The sequence below is a fragment of the Myotis daubentonii genome, chromosome 2 (assembly GCF_963259705.1).
Source record: "Myotis daubentonii chromosome 2, mMyoDau2.1, whole genome shotgun sequence".
NCBI classification, from domain to species: domain Eukaryota; kingdom Metazoa; phylum Chordata; class Mammalia; order Chiroptera; family Vespertilionidae; genus Myotis; species Myotis daubentonii.
In genome coordinates, this window is record NC_081841.1 from 6,835,533 (window position 1) to 6,862,978 (window position 27,446).

The 27,446-nt window shown below is 59.3% G+C and overlaps 1 protein-coding gene across 1 annotated transcript; it reads left to right on the top strand.

The window, feature by feature from the left end:
- The first annotated feature begins 2,906 nt into the window (after positions 1–2,906).
- Positions 2,907–27,099, top strand: NPTXR (neuronal pentraxin receptor). The gene is made up of 6 exons (XM_059680871.1): positions 2,907–2,963; positions 6,292–7,227; positions 19,085–19,310; positions 20,389–20,636; positions 22,598–22,777; positions 23,134–27,099. The coding sequence occupies exons 1-6, from the start codon at positions 2,907–2,909 to the stop codon at positions 23,356–23,358; spliced, it is 1,872 nt and encodes a 623-aa protein (XP_059536854.1). The 3' UTR covers positions 23,359–27,099.
- The last annotated feature ends 347 nt before the right edge of the window (positions 27,100–27,446 follow it).

Below are 27,446 nucleotides of genomic sequence, written 5' to 3' on the forward strand. Positions count from 1 at the left end.
CTCCAGACACAGCACATCCTCGTGGTCATGAGCTTGGCTGTCTGGGCTGGAATCCCAGCGCCTCAACTTGGCAGCTGAGTGACCTGAAGCAAGTTGCTTAACCTCTCTGCGCTTCAGCGTCGCTGGCTGTAGCATCGTGCTGGGCAGAGCAGCACAGCTATTCCACTGGGGGCCCGTGAGGCTTCCCATGGTCACGGATGGAACGCTTGGGAACATACGAAGGAGCTCCCGGTGTTAGCGTTCGCCTGGATGACTGAACGCCTCCTGCCACCTGGTCTTGGGCACGCCCTTTCCCCTCCCTGCGTCTCAGAAATCATTCCGCGTGGGGCTCGTTTGCTGGTGGCTGATGCTGGGGGCAGGCAGACGTCGCTGAGCAGAGACGCAGGCCCAGGCCCCGCCAAGGTGGTCCAAGACGAGGGCTGGTGGGCTCCGCGGGCAGGAGCAGCGAGCGTCCCACCATCGAGCTGCCACTCCACCTGGCCTCCTGCACGTCTCTTCTGCCAGCCTGAGAGTCTCCCCAACTTGCCTCTCACCGCCCCTAGGGGTCACCTGGGGTACGTGAGGCAGACCAGGAAATCCCTGGGATTTGAGGTCGATCACCCGGGCACCCTTGGTTCCTGACGGACACGCCTGAGCGGCCGGCCACCCACAGGGGCTCCCGGTCCTCCCCTTGCTCTGGCTCTGCCGGCTCTGTGTCCCTTCCCGGGCTCTCCTCCTCTCACAGGCCTTCCACCGTTCCACAGGCAGCACAGGCCTGCCCACACCCATTTCACAGAGCGAGGAAGGAAGGTTCCCACGGCCTAAAACTCAGCTTCCTGCCTCACCTCCAGGTTCAGTGTCTGCAGATCCTGGGGGTCATCAGAAACCCCCCTCTCCAGGAGAACGCCCCCCGAACACACACCGGGTGCCCGTGACCCAGACAGGACGCAGGCACGGTGCCATGCCCCAAGGAGCCCTCAGCATTGCGGGGAAGTGACAGGTCAGTGCAATGGGCGCTGGGTGAGGGCAGGTGGGGGCCGCGGTGGCCAGTGGGTGTAGGAGGATCCTGGGGAAGGGCCTGGAGAAGGGTGGCTGGGTCCAGGGCAAAGGGGAGGCCCAGGCGGAACTTGGCCGCCTGCTCACAGGGCAGGAGTGAGAACAAGGATGCGGAATCTGAAACATTCAGTCCCAGGTGTGCACCCACTGACCGCGGGACCCGGGCGAGCTACTGCCTCTCTCAGAGATTCTATTTCCTTCCTGAGAAACAGGGATGATGATGGGGCTCCAGGGTTGCCGCAGGGAGGGGCTGGCAGAGTAGAAGGTGTGGGGAGGGGGAAGGAGGACCCGATGGTGGTGGCACAGTAGGAACACCGCCCCGCCCTGACAGCGCAGAAAGGGGAGGTGTTACTCGCTCCTTCCCGTCTTCCTCGGCTGGGCCTGGACCCAGGCACACACTCTGCAGCCAACTCCCCGGCCCCCTGCAAGGAGGACACCCGCTTCCTCCTGAGCCGGGAACAGATGTCCCCGCTTCCTGCCGGAGCCTGGGAGCAGGGCTGGCTCCTGTTGCAGATTCCAGGGAAGCAGAAACCCTGGATGGAAATCTCCGGGCTTCCCCAGAGAGGAAAGCTCCCCTTCCCTGGCTTCTGGCCCTCCCCTCTGGCCTGGCTCCTAACCCGGCACCCACTGCTCCTGGGCCAACGTCTCAGGCCCTCCCTGAGCCCGGCTTCCCCCGGGAAGGGCTCTGCTGGTTGAACACATATGGGAGCCTTGTCTCCATGGTGCCCAGCTCTGCTCAGAAATGGGATGGGAGCCCTAGCTGGTTTGGCTCAGTGGATAGAGCATCAGCCTGCGCACTCACGGGCCCAGGGTTCGATTCCGGTCAAGGGCACATGCCTGGGTTGCAGGCTCGATCCCCAGTAGCGGGCATGCAGGAGGCAGCCGATCAATGATTCTCTCTCATCATTGATGTTTCTCTCTCTCCCTCTACCTTCCTCTCTGAAATCAATAAAAACATATTTTTTAAAAAAAGAAATGGGATGGGAGGAGACAGCAGAAGGACAGAGCTGTCTTTCACTGGAGGAAGGCACTGCGGGCACCGGCAGAATAAAAGTAAAGAAGTAGCCGAAACCGGTTTGGCTCAGTGGATAGAGCGTCGGCCTGCGGACTGAAAGGTCCCAGGTTCGATTCCGGTCAAGGGCATGTACCTGGGTTGCGGGCACATCCCCAGTAGGAGATGTGCAGGAGGCAGCTGATCGATGTTTCTCTCTCATCGATGTTTCTAACTATCTCTCTCCCTTCCTCTCTGTAAAAAAAATCAATAAAATGTATTTAAAAAAAAAAAAAGTAAAGAAGTGAAAAAAAAAAAAAGGGGGGGAAATGAACATGTACTGAGCCCCTGACATGTAATATCAGTGTGGTAACTAGCCAGTGAGGTAGTATAATAAGGAAGAGGGTAGCATGCATTGGGCACCTACTAAGACTTAGTAACTAAGTGCTAGGCACTGTGCCAGGCCCTGGGAACACAGAGCAGCCTGGGAAGAAATGGTCTCTGCCCCTGAGTGCCTGAGAGACCTTACATAGGGCATCTCATTGGTCTTACCTAAGCCTCATTTCAACCCTGTGAGGGAGGGACCATGACCCCATTTTATATCTCTTCTTTTTTATGAGTTTATTTGAGCCAAACTGACCACACAGGCGTGGGACCAAGCTCTCAAGTGCTCCCAACCCCATTGTATGGATGAGGCGGCTCTGGTCCTGGGCCGCCGCCATCTCTGGGTAGAGACTGGACCCTCAGGAAGGAGAGGTCCAGGAAGGACGCCCCTGAAGAAAGGGGGTTCTTTGGCTCACAAGCACACCCCAAAGGGTTGTCTTCATTCGCTGGGGGTTTGAGTACCCACGAGCGCTGGCCCCGGAGACAGGGAGACGGGATGACGCAGCTGGTCCCTGCCCCGGAGGAGCTCACCGTCTTGCAGGACGCGGGTGACGTGGGAGATGCTGCAGTGGAGGGAGCACGGGGCTGAGGGGCAGGAAAAGGGGGCGTCCGTGTCGTTGGGTATCTGCTACGGACCAGCACCAAGGGAGTGCAGTCCAGAGACAGTTAGGGTGACCAGCTCACCCCATCTGCCCAGGACTGAGCAAGTCCCGAGATGCAGGACTCTAGCACCGAATCCGGAATGAGAAGGTCACCTTAAGCCCTGAGTGCAAAGTCTGTCTCCGGCAGGTGCCTGTGGCAGAGCCTTCCAGCCACCTAACGAGCATCCGTTCTCTGATTCCTTTACAAATGACTTTGTAGTCCTGGCCAGGTAGTTCCAATGGTTAGAGCACTTTCCTGATGCATCAAGGTTACGGGTTTGATCCCAGTCAGGGCACATACAAGAATCAACCAATGGATGTGTAAATAAGTAGAAAATCTCTCTCTCTCTCTCTCTCTCTCTCTCTCTCTCTCTCAAAATCAATACATGCAAATTTAAAAAAGAAATGACTTTGTAATGCTCTGAAGGTTTTCCCTGCTCAATTCTACTTCCTCCCCCTTTTTTTAATGTGTCTCATTTATTGAGTAGCTATGTTGTGCCATGGACTTTACTAGATGATGGGAAGGAAAGAATATTCTCCCCCCGCCCCCGCCCCCACCCCCGGCAGAGGTGTGAGGGAACTCGAATGGGTGGTGAAGGAGACAGTGAGTGCCCCTCGGGACCCTGAGACCAACTGCAGTGATGGGGGCTGAGGTGCATCCGACAAACCCGCACTTGGAGCTGTCCCCTCAGGAGGAGAGGCCCAGGGGGACCTTGGAGAGCTGCTCCCTGGGGGGGGGGGGGGAGGGTGGAGAAGTGGGTCTTCCCGGTGCAAGGGGTGGCCTGTGGCAGCCCTGGAGGGGCACGCTCAGCTCCGCCTTCAGGGACAGCTTGCTGCTCCGCTGCACGCGCCGCCGTCAGTAGACACCCCCCCCCCCCCCCCCGCAGGGCCTTCAGGACCCACCCCAGCTTTGGTTTGCTTTCAGAGCAGCTTTAGGTTCACAGCAACATTGAACAGACAGCAGACGGGTACAGAGATGACACCCCCGTCCGCCTACACATGCACAGCCACCCCCACTACCAGCATCTGGGACCAGAGGGAACATTTGTTACAGCTGATGAACCTACAGACACATCATCACCCAGAGCCCACAGGTTCCATTGGGGGTCACTCCTGCTGGTGCACAATCTGTGGGTTCGGACACATGTATGACACATATCTGCCATTGCGGTATCTTAGCGGACAGTCCACTTCCCTAAAGTTCTCTGTGCTCTGCCCATTCATCCCTCCTCCCCTCCCCCCATAGCCCTTGCAATCACCGATCTTTTTACTTTCCCTGTAGTTTTGCCTTTTCCAGAATATCACGGAGTTGGAACCATACAGCATGTAGCCTTTCCAGGCTGGCTTCTTTCACCGAATCATGTGCATTTCCGTGTCCTCCGTGTCTTTTTGTGGCTGGATAGCTCGTTTCCTTCTAGTGCATGTGGTGAATTCTAGCCCGTTGCCTGGATGGGCCACCGTTTGTCTATTCATTCATCTGCCGGAGAATATCTCGGTTGCTTCCAAGTCTTGGCAGTTATGAATGCAGCTGCTATAAACATCTGTGTGCAGGTTTCTGTGGAGACGGCACGCCAGCCTTTGAGGGGAAGCCACCTTCTTCTGGGGCAGCTGAGCAGGGAAAGGTACTAGGGACTGGGCATTTGTGCAAAACTTCCCTAATAGACGTTCTCGGCCCCAGAGCTTCGTGGTGGGCCGGCCAAGGTTTGGCCAGATCTGCCCTGAGGTCTGAGGCTCTCCCTGCCCGTTCTTCCTCCTCCCCTTCTAGCTTTCACAGGCCTTAGTCCCCATCTCAGTGCCTAACCCCACCTCAGCGCTTCCTGGGGGACCCAGCTGACAACCCTACCTCTAAATTCAGTCCACAGCCCATCCTGTTCTCTCCACCATCATGGCCTCCACGCCCCCAGTCCTTTTACCTGGAGGTTGATGGCTCCTACCCCTGCCTCCTGAGCAATGTTCTGGTCTCCCCACCACCAGTCCCGTACTGAGCCCACACGGCAGCCACGGTCCCAGGTTGAACCTCCGTTCAAGTCAAGAATGCGGGTTGGAAGGGAGACAGGCCTGGGCTCCCCGGCCTGGGTGGGGCATTGGCCAGTGACTCCCATGAGTCGCAGCCCCTCTCCTCTATCCCAGGCGGCGGTGGCTGCGGGAGCATCCACAGCCTCCGGGTGCCCTCCCAGCCCTGGGCACCCACTCTGGGCAGGAAACACCTCCTGGAAAATTGCAACAGGAGGGAGTGGGACTGTGAAGGAGGGTAGGCTTGAAGTTTTTAATTGCAAAGTTAATTTGCAACAAAATATATATAGACATTTTTGACAGGAGACAGTGAAAGGCTCCTCCACCACCCCCACACCGCGTCCCACTCCCATTCCTGCTGTTCCTCCAGGGCCGGGCCCACATGCCCGCCAGGGGCTGCCATCCTAATGGCTGGGGGGGGGGGGGGTCGTCTTCTCTCTCCGTGGTCTGTGTCCCCACAGAGGCAGGGCAGGAACTCTGCTACCCTTTGAAATCACAGGAAGATTTTTAAATATATATATACCTTATTGATTTCAGAGAGGAAGGGAGAGAGAGAGAGAGAGCGAGAGAGAGAGAGAGAGAGAGAGAGAGAGAGAGAGAGAGGAGCAACAATGATGAGAGAGAACCACCGACTGGCTGCCTCTGGAAAGAACCCCACCGGGGATCCACCGCAACCCCAGGCATGTGCCCTTGACTGGAATCGAACCCAGGACCCTTCAGTCCTCAGGCCGATGCTCTGTCCACTGAGCCAAACCAGCCAGGGCAGGAAGATTTTTTTTTTTTTTAACGGGGGTGGGGGGGAGTGAGCTGTACTCCCTCCGGAGGTTGGGGTGGGAGGTGAGGTCAAAATTTCCGGCCCCCAGCCCCCAACACAGGTCTCTTTCTTCCTGTCCCCACACCACCCGGGACCGTCCCATAGTGAGCGTCCAGTCAGATGAGCCTGGGCCCCAATGCTGCCGCGAGGACCCCCTGTGTGACCTTGGACAGCGGCCTGACCTCAGGGGCCTCAGTTTCCCCGTTTTCACTATGAGCATCTCCACGGTGAGGCTTCACTGGGACTGAGGCTGAGGCTTGCTCTGGGCAGAGCTGGACACGGGGGTGTGAGGGGAGGGGCTACCCGCAAGGGAGCTGTTGGCAACCGGTTTGGGGAGGGGGCCAGGCACTGGAGGGGAGCGGTGGGGGTCGCCCTGGAGCCCCGCGGCGCGGCCACCCAGTCGCCTCCCTCAGCGACCGAGGCAGGAGAAAGCTCTCAGCGCCGCCACCTGCCCCTCGCCGCATCGCATCCCGGCGGCACCCCCACCTCCGCGCCCGGCGAGGAAGGGGTGCGGGGCTGGGCCAGGGCTGTCCTGGGGGACCGGCGGGGCGGGGCCGCCGCGCCCGCTCCCCTCCCCGCCGCCTTCCTCTCCTCGCCACGCCGGGGTTCAGAGCGGCGGCAGCAGCGGCCGCGGCCACATCTCCGGCTCCAGCGCCTCCCGCCCCGGCCCCCTCGGCCCCGCGCTCCCGGGCCCCGCGCCCCGACCCCGCCGCCGCGCCTGCCGGGGGCCTCGGCGCCCCCCCGCCCGCCTCACGCTGAAGTTCCTGGCCGTGCTGCTGGCCGCGGGCATGCTGGCGTTCCTCGGTGCCGTCATCTGCATCATCGCCAGCGTGCCCCTGGCGGCCAGCCGGGCGCGGGCGCTGCCCGCGGGCGCCGACAACGCCTCGGGCGCCGCCGCGTCCCCGGGCCCGCAGCGCAGCCTGAGCGCCCTGCACGGCGCGGGCGGCTCGGCCCGGCCCCCGGCGCTGCCCGGGGCGCCCGCGGCCAGCGCGCACCCGCTGCCGCCGCTGCCCCTCTTCGGCCGCTTCCTGTGCACCCCGCTGGCCGCCGCCTGCCCGTCGGGGGGCGAGCCGGGCGACGGGGCGCCGGGCGAGCGCGAGGAGCTGCTGCTGCTGCAGAGCGCGGCCGAGCAGCTGCGCCAGACGGCGCTGCAGCAGGAGGCGCGCATCCGCGCGGACCAGGACATCATCCGCGAGCTCACGGGCAAGCTGGGCCGCTGCGAGAGCGGCCTCCCGGACGCCGGGCCGCGCCGCGACACCATGGCCGACGGGCCCGGGGACTCGCCCGCGCTCTTCCTGGAGCTGGAGGACGCGCTCCGCGCCCTCCGGGACCGCCTCGACCGCGTCGAGGTGAGCGCCACGCCCCGCGCCCGGCCGTCGGGGAGCAGACGGGTGGGAGGGGCCGGAGGGCGCCCGGGGTTCTGGCCGCCACCGCCGCGCGAGTGAGGGACCCCGGGGAGGCCGCCTGCTAGTTTCTGACCCTCCGGCCTCCCAGCTCCCAGGGGAGAGCGGTTCCTGACCCGCAGGGAGAAGGAAGAACCCCCTTAGGGCACGTGGGTCGGCGGCTGACACGGTGACCGAGGCTGTAAGCCTCAGCGTATGTATCTGTAAAGTGGGTATAACGGCGTCCACTTGCGGTGAGGACTGATTAAACCGCAGGTGGGTAAAAATGCGCGGCAGTGCGAGGACCTCATTAAATGCCCGTTTCATTCTCTTCTTTCAGACAAAGCAGCCCAGCCCCCACCCACTCCCAGTGTTCAGGAGCTAGGACTCGGAACCCCCTCTCCTGCCCAAGAGGGAGGATCAGAGTGTCCCATAAGCCATGCCCCGCCTGGGCGGTACCCGGGACCTAACCTAAGGACAGGAGCTCAGATGGTGCCCTCCCGGCCAGGATACCTGGAGGCTGGCAGCTCTGGGTGGAGACTGAGTTGAGAATGAGGTTCCTCCTCTCCCACTCGCCTTTTCAGACATTCCTGGCTCAGGCTGGGAGCCAGATACCAGAGATCTGACCCAGTAGCCCACTGCTGGCAGTCATGTGATCCTGGGCCGGTCTTTCTCCTTTGACGCTGCCAGACCCCTAGCTCCTGTGAGACCCTATTTGGGGCCTCCAGGAGGGGGAGCTGGGAGACACTGACCGCCCCCAGCGGGTCAGGCGCAGGGAAGGGCATTAGCAACAAAGTTGGATCTGTGAAAGGAAGGGAGAAAAGGGGGCCCAAGCCCCAGCTCCCCCCTTTATTCCTCCCTCCAAACCAAGTGCCCCCCTGGCAAAGGCAGAGAGGAGAGAGACTGAGAAAACACAGGGACTCCCCTCCCCGTGGCTCTCAGTTAAATCTCTGGCTCAGCAGCACAGGCGATGGCACCTGGAAGGTTGGCCATGCCCATGGTCCCGTGAGGGACCCTCCAGAAAGTCTGTGCCGGTGTCAGCACCCACCCCACAGGGTGTCAGTGCAGCCAGGGAGCCGTCACAGACCACCCTCTCCTCTTACAGGTGAGAAACGGGGGCCTCAGAGACCTCCTGAGGTGAGCGACAGGCAGGAGGAAAGCCCAGGGTGGTGGTGGGGGGCCTTGTCGGCCAGGCCAGCATCCCCTTTTCCCACTCCAGCTCTGGGGGATTTCTAGGATGAGAGCCAAGAGCAAGAAATAACAACAATAATAATAAAAAAAAACGCTGTAAGTCAGCAGTGAAGGGGAGCCTGTTTTCTCACCTGTATAATGGGGACAATAATAGCACCCGCGTCACTGGGGTGTTATGAGGAGTGAGTTAATCTCCGTGAAGGACCCAGAACAATGCCCAGCGGAGGTATGCTCAGTCCATTTGAGTGCCTGCTATTTTTAACACTAAGCTATCACATTACTAACTTTTTAAATGGCCACAAATAAAAATGGGAACAAACCCTCCTTTTAGGAATAGATCCTATTAATGTAAAAAAAATTTGGTTTTCAAATAACTTCCTCTTGCCTGCCCGAGCTCCTGCCCCCACACCCAGATGGCACCGTGGCTCCTCCCATGTCTGGGGCTGGCAGGGCTGGGCTCGCTGGACCTGTGCCCCCAGCACCTGCGCCTTTGGCAGGGTGGGCCCTCGCGTAGCCTGCTGAGGTCGGGGCTGTCCTGGTGGCTGGGACTTGGCACGAGGTCCGCCTCTCAGGTCGGGGGAGCTCTGGCTTCCCTACCCACACCCTCCTGCTTTCTGAGTGCGGTGGACGCGGGCGGAGAGAGGCCACCCGATCTTTCCGAGCCTGGCTGCAGCCAGGGCCCGTCTCTTCGGGGTCTTTGGGAGGAGCTGGGGTCTGGAGTCAGACTCTTGGTCGCAGCTGGACTCCATCCACCTGTTAGACACCGTTTAGTTTCTCTGTTCCCTTCTCCTCCAAGTCCTCGAAAGGATGCCTGCAGGCGGCCAGGGTCTCCTTTCTCACCACACATCTCTTCCACCGCGGCACACGGTGGGTCACTGAAGCTGATAAACTGAACAAACCGTTTCAGTCCTTATCTTTCTGGACCCCTCTCCGACCTCTGACCCCACTGATCATTTCCTCCCACAGGCTTCCGTGTCCCTGTCCTCTGGGCACCTCCCACCCGCCTCTCCTCCCCTCTGCCTTCCCGTGCCCTGTCGGGGTCCTCCTTCAACATCCGCGCCTCTCCCCGCTCTCATCTCACTTTCCCTGGGTGGGCTCGGCCACACCGGGAGGCTTCCAACATCCATTCCGCTCTGATGCCCCAAACCAGCTTCCTCCCCAGCCCAGGTTTCCCTCCTGAGCTCCAGACCAAGGACCCACCTGCTCCCCGAGCTCCTCCCTCTGGGTGTCCCACCAGCCCCCGACCCTCGTGTCCCGGCCTGAACTCGGGTCCTCTGCTTCCCAGGTGTGCTCTGAGAAGGCATGCTGGGGTCCTCCCGCCCTCCTCCTCCCACTGGGCCTCGCCTCTCTGTGGCTCCTCGCAGCAGCCTGTCCCTGTCTCCCTCCCCCAGGCACATCCTTCCACCCGTCCCCCTTCAGACAGGCCCAGGGGTCCCCCTTAAGGCCACCATGGGGCTCCCTGTGGTGCCAACTCCCCAGCCTGCGTCCAGGCTGCCATTTGGGATCTGGCTCGTCTCCCAGTTCCTTCTTGCCTCTGTCTAGGTACCCACCCCCCAACCCCCAGCATATCCATCCTTATCATCTAAGAGTGTTCTGAGACACCTCTTCCCAGAGGCCCTCCTTGATCACACTCTGTCCATGTCATCCCTTCCCCACCCCCCACCCCCAACCAGGCCAACTACCAAAGGGGAGGGAAGGTCACGCTGGCCCAGCCTCTCTGTCCAGGCCTCAAGCGGGAGCCCTGTGTGAGGGCTTGGGAGAAATTGTTTGTCTTCGTGTTTTTATTTTTGTTGTTACTGCTGTTGCTGTTAATGGAAAAATGTCATAAGTATTTTTTGGGAGGGGAGGGGGGAATCACATTTAATCCCCCCATTTCATGTGTTTTGCCGCTTCCTCTCAGTCCTTTATCCCAATGCAGGCGCTGTTCCTGAGCTGCCAGCACTGCTGGTAATTACCACTTAGTGACGCCGTCATATCCGGGGTCCGTCGCGGGCTCTGCCATCCGTCAGTCCCTTGAGCACCGCTTTTGTTGCTGGGAATGTAGGTGGCTTCTGATTCTTTTTCTTCTGGATGCTCAAGGCAGGGTCATGTCAGGCAGATAGCTGTGTGTTTTCTTTTTAAGTCTGCTGAGTGATTGCTGCAGGCTGAATTCCCAGGGGTGGTATTACTGGGTCAGAGGATATTGACTGCTTGTGGCTGTGGCCAAGAACCACTCTCCAGAAGGGCTGGACCGTTTATGTGGCCACCGGCCAGGTACCCATGCTCCGGTGTTCCGTTTCCGCACTCGTTTATCCGTGAAAGGGAACCTCAGGGTTGATTTCAGCAGTCATTCTTTGACGCACACCACATCCTTCGCCCAGCCCAGCAAGCTGGCCGCGTCCTTCCATCCTGGAGTGGGAGCCGCAGAAGACCCTGGACTTAATAACAAGCACAGCTCACACGGAGCCCTTCCCAGGTAGCGGGCGCTGTACATTCTCACTTCGTCCTCATCCAGTCTCTATGAGGGAGGTGCTATTCTATCCCTTTTTACAGATGAAGAAACCAAGGTTCAGAGAGGTTAAGAAACTGGCCCAATGTCACACAGCAGTGGCACCTGGATGTGACCCTGTCATTGGCCCCAGAGCCCTTGTTCTTCATCATTAACTCTAGACCCATCTGGAGGGGCCAGACCTCACTACCTTTAGGAGAGTGAGAAAGACAGGCAAGGGCAGGGGCCCTTGCTGGGTAGTGTCCTGGCCATTTCTGCCTCAGAGCACCCAGAGCGGGCGTGATGAGGGTCCGTACTCAAGGGCTCCTCCTGCTGGCAAGATCATCAGGAGGACCGTGTGAGAGCCTCAGTGATAACAAGAACAATGAGAAGTAACATTGGTTGGGCACTTGCTGCATATGTATGAGCTCATGCAGTCTTCAGCCCGACGGAGCAGGCTGTACACACTCCTCGTATAGATAAGGAAGTGGAGGCTCGGAGAATCTGAAGGAACCAGAGGCAGGCAATCCCCACCCCCGCTTCGGTGTCCTGTCTATCCATGGGCCAGATGCTCCCTAAACACCTTTCAGCTGTCAACTGTCTCGGCAATAGGAGGCCCAGGTGGCATGAAGCCGAGAGCTGCTCGCTTGCAACGTTAGGCGAATCACTTTTCCTCTTTGGGCCTCAGTTTTCCCATCTTTAAAATGGGTAGAAGGAGGGGCCAGGTTCGGTCCAGGCCCTTTGGTCTCTAAATAGTGAGTTCTTGGGCATCTGCACCCAGACTAGGAGTTGGGGGGGGCATGTATGCGCAGCCCCCAAGCTTCCGTTCACCCACTCCCAGGCCTCCAGTTTCTCAGGGAAGCCTGCAGATCAACACCGTGACTCAGAGAATCTGTTAATGCCTTTTCTAACGTCTATTGGTTGCTTCTACTTTTCTCTTATATTGCTACCCCTTCTGGAAGCTTCTGTTTGTGGGGGCTGCTTCCCCTGGCCCAGCCTCTTTGGCCAGAAGGCGGCCAGCAGAGGTGGCAGGTGAGATTCTGCCCACTGGCCTTTTGTTTGAGGACGTGGAACCTCATGCCTTCCAGCCACCTGCCCACCCCAATGCCCCTCTCCCTGTGGCTGGCAGGTGGGGTACCCTCACTGGGAAGCCCTTAACCCCTGCTCCTGCCAGTATGGCACCTTCATTCTAGCAAGAAACCTGGTATCTTGAGCCGCAGCTCTGCCACCTGCTGTGACCTCAGAAAATTTCTTCTTCTCTCTGACCCTCAGTTTCCCCATCTGTGAAATGGGAGGGGAGGGCAGGACCCCTCTCGCCCTGTCATTCTGCACCCCTGAGGCCTTTCATCCCTGGCAGGCCCTCACGTAGGAGGGGAAGCCTGCTGTTCCCAGCCAGACAGGGCCTTCCTGTGGGACTTTTTTTTTAATGTATATCTTACATTCAAGATATCTGAGAGCTCACATGTCTTACTTATAAAAGACACAAATCTTAAATGCACAGCTCAGTGAAAATTTATGTATGGAAATACCATGAAAGCACCACCCAGATCAAGAATCTCCAGCAGGCTCCTCTGTGACCCCCCAGATCTGTGCTTCCCAAAGGCACCACGGTTCTGCTTCTGCCCCCACACCTCCCTTAACACGGGTTTGAACACCCTGCAGACGGACGCGGCCGTGTCCCCATGTCTGGTCTTCTCGTTTCCATTATGTCTGACGTTCACTGGGTCATGGTGCGTAAGTCAGTGGCTGTTATTTCTCGATGATGTGCGGTGTCCCTGTGGACATGCCTTCATGGACTTCCCCATCCCTCTTACGGATGGACATTTGCTCGTTTCCGGTTTGGGGTTATGACAAATAAAGCAGCCGTGAACGGCCTTGTGGTATGTTTTGGTGGCTGCGAGCCCTCATTTGTCCTGGCTGCATCCCCGGGAGTGGATGCCTGGGCCCCGGGAGAGGCATATATTTAGCGTCAGGAGGTACGTATGGCAAACACTTTTCCGAAGTGGCAGCGGGCGTCTACACGCCCACCTGCGTGCGCGTCTCGCCAACCTGGGTTTGGTCATTTGAAAGACGCTCCTCGTCCTGGCGGGCGTGAGTGCACTCACCGTGGTTTTAATTTGTATTTCTCTCATGACTCATGGGACGGAGCACCTTTTCTATGATGACTGGCCATTTTGTGAAGTCGTGCCTGTGGGAGGTGGAGCGAGGTCCGGGACTGAGAGTGTGGTGGGGTTTTCCCAGGACAAACGTGGGCACGTGATCCCCACTGGACGCTGGGACACGGATTGCAGCCACCAACCCACCGCGGAAGCACTTACGCACCCCACACACCCCTCATGTGACTCAGGGGAAGTTAGGGTTCAGAGAGGCTGAGTGGCTTGCTCCAGCCAGGATTTTCTAGTAACATGGTCTGGGGGGAGGGGCCTCCCTTTGCTGCATATTTTTGCCCAGGGCCCAGCAGGTGTGTGGGCAGGCAGGGCCGGAGGGAATTCTGTGGCCTTCTCAACAGGGAGTGCTTGAAGGGGGAGGCGAGGGTCCCTGGGGGTGGGGGTGTCCGATCACTTACTCTGGGGCTTCCGGGAGCCTTCTCCCCATCTCCTGGCCTCTTCGTCCTCACGTGCACCCCGACTTGGCACCCTGGTGCACAGAGGCCTGTTTATCTTCTTCTTCTGTTTTTTTTTTTTTTTTTTGGTGTTAAGCCTCACTCGAGGATATTGTTCCATTGGTTTTAGATAGGGAGGGAGGGAGGGAGAGAGGGAGGGAGAACCATCCATGTGAGGGAGAAACATTGATTGGTTGCCTCCCGCAGGGGCCCTGATGGTTTGGGCGGGGGAGGGGACCCAGGTACGTGCCCTTGACCAGGAATCGAACCCATGACCTTCGGTACATGGGCTGATGCTCTGCCCACTGGGCCATGCCGGCTGTCTTCTTCTTATCACAGCTCCAAACTGGCACAGGGCACCAGGACCAAAGGTCAGGGTGGCTCCGCCACTCGCTCTCCTGCCCCTCCCCCACCCGGGGTAGGTGGAGGCAGCCTGGGTGGGCGGCTCCTGGAGGGGAAGGCAGGGGACAGGCAGGCCAGTCTGAGTCCTTCCCTGAGTCACCTCGCCCCCTGCCCCCTGCCCCTCCACCCCTGCCCCTGGCTCTGGCTGTCACAGGGCCCCGTCCGCCTCCAGCCGAGGGCGCTCCGGCAGCCGGCACAGCGGCCTCATTCACCTCTGGAGCCACAGCACCTGGCACTTACAAGAGGCAGCAGGGCTGAGCACACTGGCTGTGCCAACCTGTTCTGAGGGCCTTAACATTGAGTCCCACAGGAACTGTGGTGCCATTACATTTCTCAGATGAGGAAACGGAGGCTCAGAGAGCCTTGCCCCAGGCCCTGGCAGTGTGGTTTAGTTGATTGAACACATCCCATTGATTCCTGTTCAGGATACATGCCCGGGTTTCAGACTAGATCGCCGGTGGGGGCGCGTATCGATGTCTCGCTCTCACATCAGTGCTTCTCTCCCTTCCTCTCTCTTCAAAATCAATTTTTTAAAAACCGGGGTGGAGGGGTAGGGGTGGGCGGGCAGCGACGGGAGAACCTTGCCCAGTCACTCGCTGGGAGTTGGGTCGCGGCAGCCTGGCCCAGGGCCCACACCCGCTGGGGGACTAGTCACGGCCACCTGCTCTCCTGCCCCTCAGTCGTAGTGAGCGATGATGACAATGGTTAGAACATTCATCAGCCACTTACTATATGCCAGGCTTTACATACGTGCTTTCATTTTGTCATCGCTTCAATCCCAAAACATACATGTTATCCCCATTTTACAGGTGAGGAAACTGAGGGTCATGGGAGCTGAGCAGCTGGCCAGGGCCACAGGTCCGGTGAGGGGGGGCCTGGCAATGACACAGGCCTGTGCGGCATGAGTGTCAGGCCTGTGCTTGCAACATTGTGCTGCCGAGTCGTGTTGACGGATGGAGGGAGGGAAGGAGGGAGGGAGGGAGGGAGGAAGGAAGGAAGGAAGGAAGGAAGGAAGGAAGGAAGGAAGGAAGGAAGGAGTTAGTGAATGAGGCCCCTGACGTCCCTCAGAGAAGCCCCTTTTCCCTCTTCCTCGGAGCATCTTAGCTCAGGCATCAGGGAAGCCGCCATGTGGAGCTGAGCAGGCACTGGCCAGAGAGGTGGGTGAGGGGCGGGAAGAGTGTTCTGGGCAGGAGGAGCAGCAGGTATGGAGGCCCTGGCTGGGCCTGGGCGGGAATGAGTGTAGCTGGGGGTGGGGGTGGGCAGTGAGGGCTGTGCTCACAGGGCAGGGCCTGCTGGCGGGGGGACGGGACTGTTGAAGGACTTGAAGCAACGCGGTCGGGTTTGCAGGGAGGTGGCTGCCCCTGGCTGCCGTCTGGAGGGGGCCAGGGTAGAGCCCAGGTGAGTGGACGAGGGAGGGGCCAAAGGGCCAGGTCTGGCCACAGTTAAGATTAAGGGTTAGATTCGACCCTCAAAGACTGATTTTGGATGTTCTCCCATTTTTTTTTTTTTTTAAGAAAAGCATGGCAGCCCAGATGGTGTGGCTCACTGGTCGAGCATCGACCTATGAACCAGGAGGTCATGGCTCAATTCCCAGTTGGGGTACATGGCTGGGTTGCAGGCTCGATCCCCAGCAGGGGGCGTGCAGGAGGCAGTCAATCAATGATTCTCTCTCATCATGGATGTTTCCATCTCTCTCTCCCTCTCCCTTCCTCTCTGAAATCAATAAAAACATATTAAAAAAAAAAAGAATACCATCCAGGCCGCTACCAGGCTCATGAACAGGCCGTTCGCTACCCGCTGCTGCCCCTCAGAGCCCCTCACTCCCAGCCCCAGGTGCCCACCCCCAAGAGAGTGCCGCCACGTCCTGCACCTGCATGTATCTCTCCATGCATTCTCATGCTTTTACAAATACGTGATCTAGTTTTGAATCTTTGCAACTTTATTTAAATGGTATCTAACTGTTCTTCTGTAACTTCCTTTTTTCTCAATATAATGATTAAACAAAAAGAGTTATAGCTCTGGCCGGTTTGGCTCAGGGGTTAGAGTGTTGGCCTGTGGACTGAAGGGTCACGGGTTCAATTCCGGTCAAGGGCATGTACCTAGGTTGCAGGCTTGATCCCAGTCGGACATGTGCTGAGGCAACCAATTGATGTGTCTCCCTCATGTCCATGCTTCTCTCTGTCTCTCCCTCTCCCATCCACTCTCTCTGAAAATCAACGGGGGAAAATATCCTCAGGTGAGATTTACGGTTGGAGATGGAGAGCAGCTGGTTCCTCCACGAGATAGTTAAGTATATTAGCGATAATAATAACGCTGACATTTACATTGCATTCGTGTGCCACCTCTACTCTCAGTGCATTATGTTACCTCACTTAATTCTCACTGCCATGCCATGAGATGTATTACCCTACCCTTCTTGCTGATGGGGAAACTGAGGCACACAGCTTTACGTAACAAAGTCACTGGGATGGTGGAGCCAGGCTGTGGGCTCAGGCAGACTCCGCTGCTGCCTGGGAGCTGGGCCCCGTGCTGTCCTGGGCAGGGGTGAGCTGTGCAGGGGGTGGGACCCTGACCCTAAAGCCAGCACCTTCCCTCTGCTCCCCGAAGGAGATGAGGTGGGTGGGTGCTCCCCACATACTCCCAGCCTCTGAGCCACCCCGCATGGGCCGGTCCCTCGGATCCCGTCCCCCTGTGAAGCGGCCCCAAACCACGGTGACCCCGCCTGCCAGGCCCTCCCAGGCTTCTCACGGCCCTCCAGGCAGGCAGGGCAGCCGGCACCGTGCCCTCTCCGCAGACCAACAAGCGGAGCCCCAGACTGGCAGGGTGGAACTGAGGAATGGTCCAGAAACGGAAGGGCCTGGGCTGGGCTTTGGCTTTGTCACTTCGCAGCTCTGTGACCCTAGGCAGGTGACTTCACCTCTCTGAGCCTCAGTTCCCTCATCTGCAAAGTGGGCCGCCTGGTCTCTCTGTTGAGAGGGCTGAACTGTTTGCACAGGCCCCCTCAGTGAGGCCAGCTGCCGCCGCTAATTCTTATTGTGAGCGCTAATGAGCCCAGCACGCGGGCGCGGAGCCGGACTGGAACCCTGGTCTCTGCCTCCAGGCTTCGCGCAGCTACAGCAAACCCCACCCCGAGTCCCAGCACGACAGACGGTGGGGTCTGAGCCCCCATTTTCCTGCCTCATCAGGACCTGAGTGGGGGTGATGGCATCATCCTCTCCCCCACCGTCTTGGGCTTGGGGCCCACTTGGCATCCGGCTGGAAGCCCACGCAGCACAGCCGGCACCCGCAGCAGATGGGAAAGTGGGGGGCGCAGTCATGTTCTCCTGATTCAGTCACGGCGAGGAGGGGGCCGCACACGATCCGGCGAGCCCCCCCCCCCCCGGCCTTCCTGTTGGCGGCGGAGCTGGTGGCTCTGACAAAAGAACAGCTGTGCGCCCCGCTCCCTCAGCCCGCGCGGTTCCCTCGAAACCGTGTCTGTGTGAGCAGCAAGCACTCCACGTCCTGCTCGTCCTGCCAGGTCCGTCTCGCTCTGAGGGAGGACGACGCGTTGCTAGAGAGGGAAGGCTTTGGCTGCAGAGGTGGCAGCTTTGCCCAGCCCATCGTAGAAAACTCAAAAGGACTCCTGCCTCAGTGTATCTGTCTGTGAAATGGAGACACTCGCAGTACCAACAAGAAAGGGAGCGGTCAGGATTCATGAGTAAATGCGTGTAAGATGTCAAGGATGGGCCTGGCACACCCCTCAGATGTGTGCCCCTCATGCCGAGCTTGGCACCGTGGAAGGAGGGAAACTGAGGACGGAGCAGTGCTGGGACCGAGGACAGCCAGCCACGGCACTGAGACGGGGTGCCTCTATGAGTTGCCTCAGCCCAAGGTTTCCGGGAAGTCCAGCCCCTTCCAACGCAGGGTGTGGCTGGCCCTGTCCCTCCGTGGGCCGTCTGTGGTCAAGGGAAGATTCTGGAGGTAGCGAGCTCCCTGTCTGCTGATGTGTTCCAGCCTCACAGTTTGCGTTCTGCTTGTACAGTCCGCGAGGGCCTTTACTTCCTTTCATCCATCCTGGGGGTGAACAGAGAGGGGCCAGTGGTCCCTGTTTTACAGAAGGGGAAACTGAGCCATTGTGTGTAGTCAGCACCAGAGTTAGGACTCCTAGGACCCTGGGGTATGAGAAGGGACCTTCCGGGTAGTGACGGTTAGTATAACAGGGGTGTCAAGTCAGCCCACCTGCCCCCGATCTCGGGGTGGCGTGGCAGAACTGAGCACCGTCCCTCCAGCTCCTCAGCCCCAGACAGGAATTGCAATAAACACGCTCTGCTCATTGGCATTTACCACTTAATCGTCCCCACAAACCTTCTAAACAGCGACAGTTGCCCCCGTGTTGCATGTGAGGAACCAGGGGTTCAGAGAGGTAGAGGCATTTGCTCAGGGTCACACAAGCAGGCTGGTTCTCCAGCTGGATTTGAACCCTGGGCTGTCTGACTCCGGAGTTGGCGACCTTAACCACATACCACCCTGGGTGGCTACAGCACTGGAGCCCTATCCCAGAAGCCCCTGGGTCTGCCCCGTGCCAAAGCTTGGCGAGTGAACGGGTGAAGACGAAGACAGCCTGCCCTTCAAGGACCTGTCAGGGGCAGCTTCAGTCATGAAGGATTGCGCTGTAGGTCCTTGAGGGCGGGAGCCAGCCTGCTCTCAGCTGCCAGCACACACCCCTCTGACCACAGTCGGGCTGGATTTGGATCCTGAGCTGTCTGACTCTATGATCTTTCATTTAAAGTATATTTTTATTGATTTTAGAGAGAGAGACAGAAACATCAATGATGAGAGAGAATCATTGTCTGGCTGCCTCTTGCACGCCCCCTACTGGGGATCGAACATGTAACCCTGGGCATGTGCCCTGACCGGGAATCGAACCGTGACCTCCTGGTTCATAGGTCGACACTCAACCACTGAGCCACACCAGCCACAGGTGTCTGATTCTATGATCTTAAGGTGCTCGGCTAGAAACCAGTTTGTTGCCTGAAGCTGGCATTGCTGGCTCCATTCTGCGTACGGGAAGCTGAAGCTCACCTGGGGTCACTCGGCAGGGGTGGCGGGGTCTCTGAGCCCCGCGTCCCTTCCCCTCCTCCCTCAGAGTGGCCTCACATACCCTTTCTCTGCCCCGAGAGCAGCAGGAGCTCCCAGCCCGCGTGAACTTCTCAGCTGCACCTGCCCCTGCGCCCGTGGTGCCCACCGCCCTGCACTCCAAGATGGACAAACTGGAGGGGCAGCTGCTGGCCAAGGTGCTGGCACTGGAGAAGGAGCGCGCAGCCCTCAGTCACAGCAGCCACCAGCAGCGGCAGGAGGTGGAGAAGGAGCTGGGCGCCCTGCAGGACCGCATAGCTGGACTGGAGCACGGTGGGTTCTGGGCCCCGCGATGGGCGGAGCAGGCAGGGCCTTGGTCCTGCGGGGGTTGGGGGGGGGGGGCAGGAGAGTCACTGGGAAAACATTTTCATGCTCTCCAGCTGCTGAAGATCGAACAGTGGGGAGGAGCTGGGAAACAGAGGGAGAGGATTGCTGGCTATCACTACCATTATTTTTTATCATTATCATTATTATGAAGTTTGTCTTTTCTGGCACCTATTATATATTGGGAGTGAGCTAAGGACCTGACACATCAGCTGTCAAGTCCTTGTGGTTTAATCTTCACAAACCACAGAGGGATGGTACTGTTGTTATCCCCATTTCACAGATGAGGAAACTGATGCTCGGAGAGGTCAAGTGACTTATCCAGGGTCACACAGCCAGTGGGTAGTGGATCTAGACTTCACACTGAGTCCGATTCCAAAGTTCATGCATTTAAGCACCTCCCCCACCCCCCCACCCCACTCACACACACACAAAATATCACCTTCAGTGAATCAGAATTTTGTCATTTAACACCTGGGCCTGGCATGCCAGGGTGACAGAGCAACATGACCTAATGGACAACATACAGGTATGCGCATCAGGAGACTAGTTCCTGGTTCCCCGGCTGTCACTGACTTGCTCTGTGACTTTGGAAGCTGGCTTCCTTTCCCCAGGTCTCGTTTCCTCATCTGAAAAGTAGAGATTTAGGGCTCATAAGCTCTCAGGGACCTTTCATCTTTGAAACCTTGTGAGGACCACCCATAGGGGCTTATGGACAAGTTGGGGATACCAGGAAAACCATGAGCATTTAGCTGGCACTGGCTTAAATGTACGACAGGAATTCTGGAGGAAGAAATCTGGGAGGCTTCCCGGAGGAGGTGGGCCTCAAGTTAGTCCTTGAAAGCAGAGGTGGAGAGTGAATTGTGCAGGGGCACAACTGAAGGGAAGCATAGCAGGTGCCTAAGGGACTAGTATACCTCCTCCCCGCCCCCCGCCCCGTTCTGGAGTATGCTCTGCCCACCACACCCTCATCGGTGTCCACTGACTCCCACTGTTCCCACCTTGCCCCCCCGCCCGCCCCCCGCAGGGTCCTCAGCCTACAGCCCTCCTGACGCCTTCAAGATCAGCATCCCCATTCGCAACAACTACATGTACGCGCGCGTGCGGAAGCCGCTGCCCGAGCTCTACGCCTTCACCGTCTGCATGTGGCTGCGGTCCAGGTCGGGCGGCACTGGCCAGGGCACCCCCTTCTCCTACTCAGTGCTGGGGCAGGCCAATGAGATTGTGCTGCTGGAGGCGGGCCCCGACCCCATGGAGCTGCTGATCAACGACAAGGTCAGTGGGGACGGGCAGACCACGGGGGTGGGGCCAGGGTCACCCTCCAGGAGCACCGCACTGTGCCGGGCCCCACAGGGGGGCCCTTTCCGTTCCCCCGCTCGGCGTACGCAGCACACGTGCCAGGCCTGCTGCCCGCCAGGCTGGGCTCCGGGGCACAGGGACAAGCCAGACCTGGGCTGGCTGAAGAGGGGCTCGAGTCCCAGAGAGGCTGCGGGCGTGGGGCTGCCATTTCCAGGGGAGGCCGGGGAGGCTCGGGGAGATTCCGTGACTTCCCCGGCGACCAGCTCTAGGAGCAGGGCTGGAAGCGTCTGCCTCGGGGTCCTGCTCGTTCTCCTGGACAGAGAGAGAGGTCCAGGGACCCTCCAATGGAGAGGCCCCTGCCAGGACCCAGCACAAGCCTGCTATGGGTGCCCTGGAAGAGGAGGGAGGAGATGGGCCCAGAGGCGGGGACGTTATTCTGAGACCCAGCAGGTCCTGAGAAGACCTGGGAAGGTGGACTACATCTAGATCAGCGGCTCTCAACCTTCCTAACGCTGCGACCCTTTCATACAGTTCCTCACGTTGTGGTGACCCCCAACCGTAAAATTATTTCCGTTGCTACTTCATAACTGTGATTTTGCTACTGTTATGAATCGTAATGTAAATATCTGATAGGCAGGATGTATTTTCATTGTGACAAATTGAACATAATTAAAGCATAGTGACTAATCACAAAAACAATATGTAATTATAGATGTGTTTTCCGATGGTCTTAGGCGACCCCTGTGAAAGGGTCGTTTGACCCCCAAAGGGGTCGCGACCCACAGATTGAGAACCGCTGATCTAGATCCTGCTACCCATGTTCCCTTCATCACCCCCGGCTGCGTCCCTGGCTCTGCCCAAGGTCAGCACTCAGTTCTCAGGACTTCAGCACCCTGGACAGGGCACAAGGCAGCCCCATTCCAGGCACCTCCCGAGTCCTGGACTCCTCCCTCCAAGCCTCTGCTCCTCGGTGCTCCCCACTCGCTGTCCCTCGGTAGTCCTCCAGGTGTGTTTAGACGCCGTGTCTTTGTTCCCACACCCCCTCTTCCTCTGGGCCTTTGTCGGCTCTGCACCTCCCAAATGGCCCTGCGTTATCTCGTCGTGTAATACTGTTCCCGAGGTCCTTCCCGCGGTGCAGACTCCGCTCATTTACAGCCGGGACCAGAGTCTTATCCCCAGAACGAGGCCTCGGCAACGTGGCCCTGAATTGTGATCTCAGGACCGAGGAGATGAAAGAGCCCGTTGGGAGCTCCACATCCACAGGCAGCAAATGCCTTTCGCCTCACAGGCCACGGCTAATCAATCAGCAGTGGCTCGGAGAGCACGGCAGCAGGACGATTCTGGGGCAGAGTCTAGGCTCGTGATTGATTAGCCATGTCTGCCCTGGGTGGAGGAGGCGGAGTGGCTGCATGTTGGCCATTCCTTGCCTGACCTCCTCACTTCACAGATGAGGGAACCAAGGCCAAGAGGAAGGGGCAGACCCCACAGGGTCCCAGGGGGGGTTGGCGGAGCCAGGGCCGATGCCAGTGCCCCACCCGAGTCCACGGCGTGTTCCGCCACTGCCTGCACTTTCTGCGCCCAGCTGTGCGCCGGGCATGTGTGAGGGGTTCAGGGGAAGGTAGGATGGGAGATGCGGCTCCCACCCCACATGACCTTACAGGCCTGTGAGTGAATAAACTACCTGGAAACAAATGAAAACCAACCCTGACTAGTCCCTGGTGGTCTGGGTGAAGCTGTCTGGTTAGGTCGTGGGGAAAGAGGAAGGAGTGTGGGGAGGACGCTGGCTGGGGGGGGGGGGGGGCGGGGGAGGGGGAGGGTCAAGCCTTGGGTCAGTCCCTGGAAGGAAGGGCATGGTGCTCCTGGTGCCCCCCAACTGCTCCAGCCTTGGGCCTCATGACCTCTGACCTGGAGCTGGGGGGGGGGGGGTCTGTGTCCAGGTGGCCCAGCTGCCCCTGAGCCTGAAGGACAATGGCTGGCACCACATCTGCATCGCCTGGACCACGAGAGATGGCCTGTGGTCTGCCTACCAGGACGGGGAGCTGCGGGGCTCCGGGGAGAACCTGGCTGCCTGGCACCCCATCAAGCCTCATGGGATCCTTATTCTGGGCCAAGAACAGGTAAGGCTCAGGGTGATACCCCAGCTTCAGGCCCAAGTAGAAATCCCATCCACCCAGGGCCCTGAGAATGGGGGGGGGGGGGGCGCAGGCAGAGGGACCCTGAAAGCACAGCAGTGATCACTAGTTCTGACCCAGCCATTGGAGACCTGCCCAAGGGGAACCTTCGGGGCAGGGCTAGCGGCTTAGGGGCGGGGCTAGAACCTTAGGGGCAGAGCTAGCAGCTTAGGGGCGGGGCTAGAACCTTCGGGGTGGGCTAGAACAGGGGGGAGGGGCTTCCGCCGGGACAGGGCCTGCCTCTCTCTTTTCTGCACCCTCACTCCATGTCCCTCTTCTTTTTCTCTGCTCTCTTGGCCCAGGATACTCTGGGAGGTCGATTTGATGCCACCCAGGCCTTCGTGGGTGACATTGCCCAGTTTAACCTGTGGGACCACGCCCTGACATCTGCCCAGGTTCTGGGCATCGCCAACTGTACTGGGCCGCTGCTGGGCAACGTCCTGCCCTGGGAAGACAAGCTGGTGGAGGCCTTTGGGGGTGCAACGAAGACCGCTTTTGATGTCTGCAAGGGGAGGGCTAGGGCATGAGGGGCCACCTCGTCCAGGGCCCCTTCCTCGCCTGCCAATTTGGGGACCTTACAGGAGGGGGTACATTCCCCCCTCAGCCTACCCACACACTGGCCTCCCCTCCTGCTCACTCCTGACCATGCCTCTCATTTCCCCCACCTACACCCACACCTCCAGGAAGCCTGCCCTGCGATGCTGTCCCCTGATCCCACCTGGGGTGCGTCCGGGGCCTGCAGGGGTGGGTAGCAGTGCCCACCCCCTGACATTATACCACAGCCCTCTCTTACCCCCACCACACCCTCTTCCATTGGCCACATCTGAATTCACTGATGTCAACAGCATCCCATGGAGCTGCTGCCGGGGAGGGCCCACTGTCCACCGATGGCCCCCATGCAACAGGCCTGACCCTTCCCCTCCAGGGCTGCAGAGCAGCCCCTGCTGAGAAGGGGAGGGCAGAGACCTAGGAGATTCAGACTGACCGTCCTCCCCTCCCACCAGCTGCAGTCAAGGGCAGCGGGATCTTGATGGGCCCTCTACCCCACACCCACACCCCGCCTGTGCCCACCCCCTCTCCTCCTCCTCCTTCCTCATTGCTTTGTGTGCAGTGGATTGAATGTCGGTTCCATGCCTGTCCAAACCCCACCTCCAGGACATTCCCTTCCCAGCTCTGGCCTGGAGGGTGAGGGGCCAAGACCCCAGGGGGGCATCGGGCCAGAGTCACCCCTGTGCCCACCCACAGCTGTGTCTACTCTGTGGCTAGGACGGGGCCTGGGCCACTTCGGCCTGAGCTAGGAGTGGCACGAGGCAGAGGCCCTGTGTCCCCGGGGACCAGGCTCTGGCAGAGCCTCATTACCGCCCTCTCTGAGGAGGGAAGGAGCACCTTCTCACCGACCAGGATGCATCAGGTGTCTCGTCAGGTGTCATGCACCAGGAAGGAGCGCACATGAGCAGGAGCCGCCCTGGTTCCCAGCCAGCTCTGCTGTGTGGCCCTCTCTCAGTCCCTGCCCTCTCTGGGCTAGCCTTCCTCATTTGTGAGCATTGGAGATGGTCTGTGATTTCTGGTGAACAGGGTGGAGCAAGCCTGAGAACTTTCCTGGTGACCAAGGGCATGGCAGGGGCAGGTCCCGGGACGGGCAGCACGTGGGGCCTGGCTAGGCACGGGTCAGGGTCAGCAGCTGGCTCAGAGCGTCAGAGGCAAGGGCAAGGGGCCAGGCAGCCCCACCTCATGTGCATACTGAAAACACCAGCTCTTCTGCCCCCTTCCCTCCCCCAGCCTGGCACTCTGGCCTGTCTGAGTGCATCTCAATGGGCTGGTGGCTTCCTGGTCCCCACCCTTGAGTCCTCACAAGCTTCCCCACGGGCGTGGAAGAATGTCAGGGCTGAGAAAGCCACCCAGTCTGATCCCTTATCGGTGCAGACAGGGGAGAACTCAGAGAGGGCAAGTGACTTGTACAGGATCACCCAGCACAGTGGGGCAGGGCCCAGACTAGAGCCCAGGGCTCTGACTCCCTCTTCAGTGCTCTTCCCCCCACCCCATCCTGCCTGCCGTGAGGGGCTCTGAGTCCAGCCTACACCTCGAGGGGGCACACCTGAGAGGCCGGAATGCTTCCCAACATGACGACCCGAGCATCTTCCTCCATGAAACTCGTCTGGGCAGCCCCTACCTCCTGGGAGGCCTGACCCCTGGCATCGTGGCAGGAACGGGGAGCTGAGGACACAGGGGTCCCTCCCCTGCCAGTCACCTACCAGGTCTGGGCAGCTGCGAGCTACCTGACTCGAGTGGGCACTGGTGCCTTTGGCCCCACGTTTTGTTCCTGGTCTCACCCCCACTGCCACTTAGCTTGAGGCATGACGTAAGGCTCTTCTGAGACTGTGGCCTCCAGCCCCCCAGATCCTGGTCCCCATTTAAAGAGTACCAGTAGGCCTTTTGGCACCTCCGGTCAATTATGCATGACCTCGGGCCACACTTGGAAGAAGCCAGGAGAAAGAGCGATGATGTGCTTCAGCCAGAACCTGCTGGGATCTAGGTTGCCCTGGTAACAGCCAATGACATCAGCCCAAGTACTGGGTCAAGTATCTCCTAGTGACATGCGCTGTTGCTGGGGTGATGGTGGAATTGGGAACTTGGGCGTCGGGGGCATGGCCACCGGGCGAGTTGCATTTCTATTTTTGTTTTAAGGAAGCAGCTGTTGTGGAGGCCTTGGGGGCGAGAACGGGTCTTAGGATGGAGGTGACAGGACTTGCTTGGTCGCTGGAGCCCACCCAGAGGGCATCCAGGTCCTGTGCGCTTTGCCATGGTGATGAGACGCCTGGTGCACCCTGGTCAGCCATCCAGGGGGAACAGGGCGGGGGAGGGGGGCAGGCTCTGAGTCTGGGCCATTGGCGAGTGGCCTGGATCCCACTTCCACTCCAGGAAAATGACAGCCCAAGTCCCCAGCCTTCACACATTGGCCGAGTGCCTGCTGTGTGGATGTCAGCTTTGCTCTGCAGCTGCTCCCAGGCACAGCCAAGCAGGCAGAGGATCTAGAAGTGGGGCCCTGAGCCGCTCCTGTCTCATGGCGATGCGGGCTCTTACGTCATTGTAAGTGTCAGGCACTGTGCTGAGCACACCCTGGGCAGCACCTCATTTATCCTCACAGCGCTAGGACTCCCCTCATACCCGTGAGGAGACGAGCACAGAGAGGCTAAGTAACCTGCCCAGTGTCGGTCAGCCAGCAAGTGATGGAGCCCAGAGTTCAAACCCAGGCAGGTTCCCTCGAGGGCCCACGCTCAGCCCCGGGGACAGTCACCCACACTGTGGGGTGGGATTTGGGCACCATTGCTCCCAGTGGGTTTCAGCATAAAGGGCTGTGTCTGGCTCTCTTCTCCTCCTCCCCTCCTCCGCCCCCCCCCACCCCCCGAGTTTGAGGTGGAGGAACAGAGGCAGGCCTGGCCACCCATAGGCCCAGGGTCCCCTTGGGGAGGCTGTGTCCCTCTGCAGTGCGCCCACCCCTCCTCCACTGGCTGGAGATTCCAGGAGGCCTGAAAGGTACACTGCCCCCCAAGAACCCCGAGCAGGGGAGGGGAGGGGACAGCCCAAGCCCTGCTCCAGGTGCTCACAGCTCTTCTCTGCCAGCCTTTCCCACCTCTGCGGCACAACATGCGTGTCAGCGTCCCAAGGGGCCAGATCACCTGCCACAATTATGCATGACCTCGGGCCACCGCCTTGGACAGAAGGGCTCTTAGAGAGATGGGAGCCTGGAAGCCCTCATTTTACACATGAGGACACCGGGGGCCCCCAGCTGGGACAGCAGGAGACCCGAGCCCAGCTTTCTGACGCTGCGTCAAGTGCTCTCTCCACAACAGTGACCCCTCTCCCCGGAACTGGCCCCCTCTTTTCTGTCTCCCTGCACCTTTGCCCTGAACAAACTAGGGAAGGGGCCCCCTCCCAGAGGTGGGATCATTTTCTTTGTCCCAGCTGCCTGCCACCCCAAGTCCCCCTGACCCCTGACCTCTGACCCAGCTGGGTGGAGAAGAGGCTCACATGGGCCCAGGCTGAGCAGTGAGCGAGCCTGTCAAGCTGTTGGACACTGAAATTAGTGCATCCTACCGGTGACCCGCCCCCTCCCGTCCTCCTGGCCCAATTTTGTATATAGTGACGTGAGATGCAACGTGTGTGTGTGTGTGCGTGTGTGTGTGTGTGTGTGTGTGATATGTCATGGATTTGGTCACTCTTTTGTTTTTGTAAATTTGAAATGTTCAAAATAAACACGTTTACTCTGAGGCTTTGCTTGCAAGGCTGGGGCTGGGGGGGGGGGGCAGCAGCAAAGACAGGAGGTGCCACCTTGGTGCCCCAGGGCCTCAGCCAGAACACCTATCCCCCCAGTCTGACGGGTTCTGCCAGGCCCCAGGGGCGGATGTAGGAGAATGTAAGAACACAAGTCCCACGTGGAACGTGGCCCAGTTCTGATAACTGGCTTTGGCTTCATTCCCAACACCCATCCCCACCTGCGCCCCAGTTCTGGGAACCAGGCCCCTGCTTGTTCCCTGAGACCCAAGCTGCCTGAGTCACTGCCTGGACCCCGAGTGGGGCCTCCCTTGGAGCCCTGGGGAGATGGGGGAGGGGAAGG

Excerpts from the sequence above, each read along its gene's own strand:
- NPTXR (XM_059680871.1), top strand. The coding sequence starts at position 2,907 with ATGACGCAGCTGGTCCCTGCCCCGGAGGAGCTCACCGTCTTGCAGGAC. Across the intron at positions 2,964-6,291 it reads TCTTGCAGGACGCGGGTGAC|CGACCGAGGCAGGAGAAAGC; the intron begins GTGGGAGATGCT and ends CGCCTCCCTCAG. Across the intron at positions 7,228-19,084 it reads ACCGCCTCGACCGCGTCGAG|CAGGAGCTCCCAGCCCGCGT; the intron begins GTGAGCGCCACG and ends CCCCGAGAGCAG.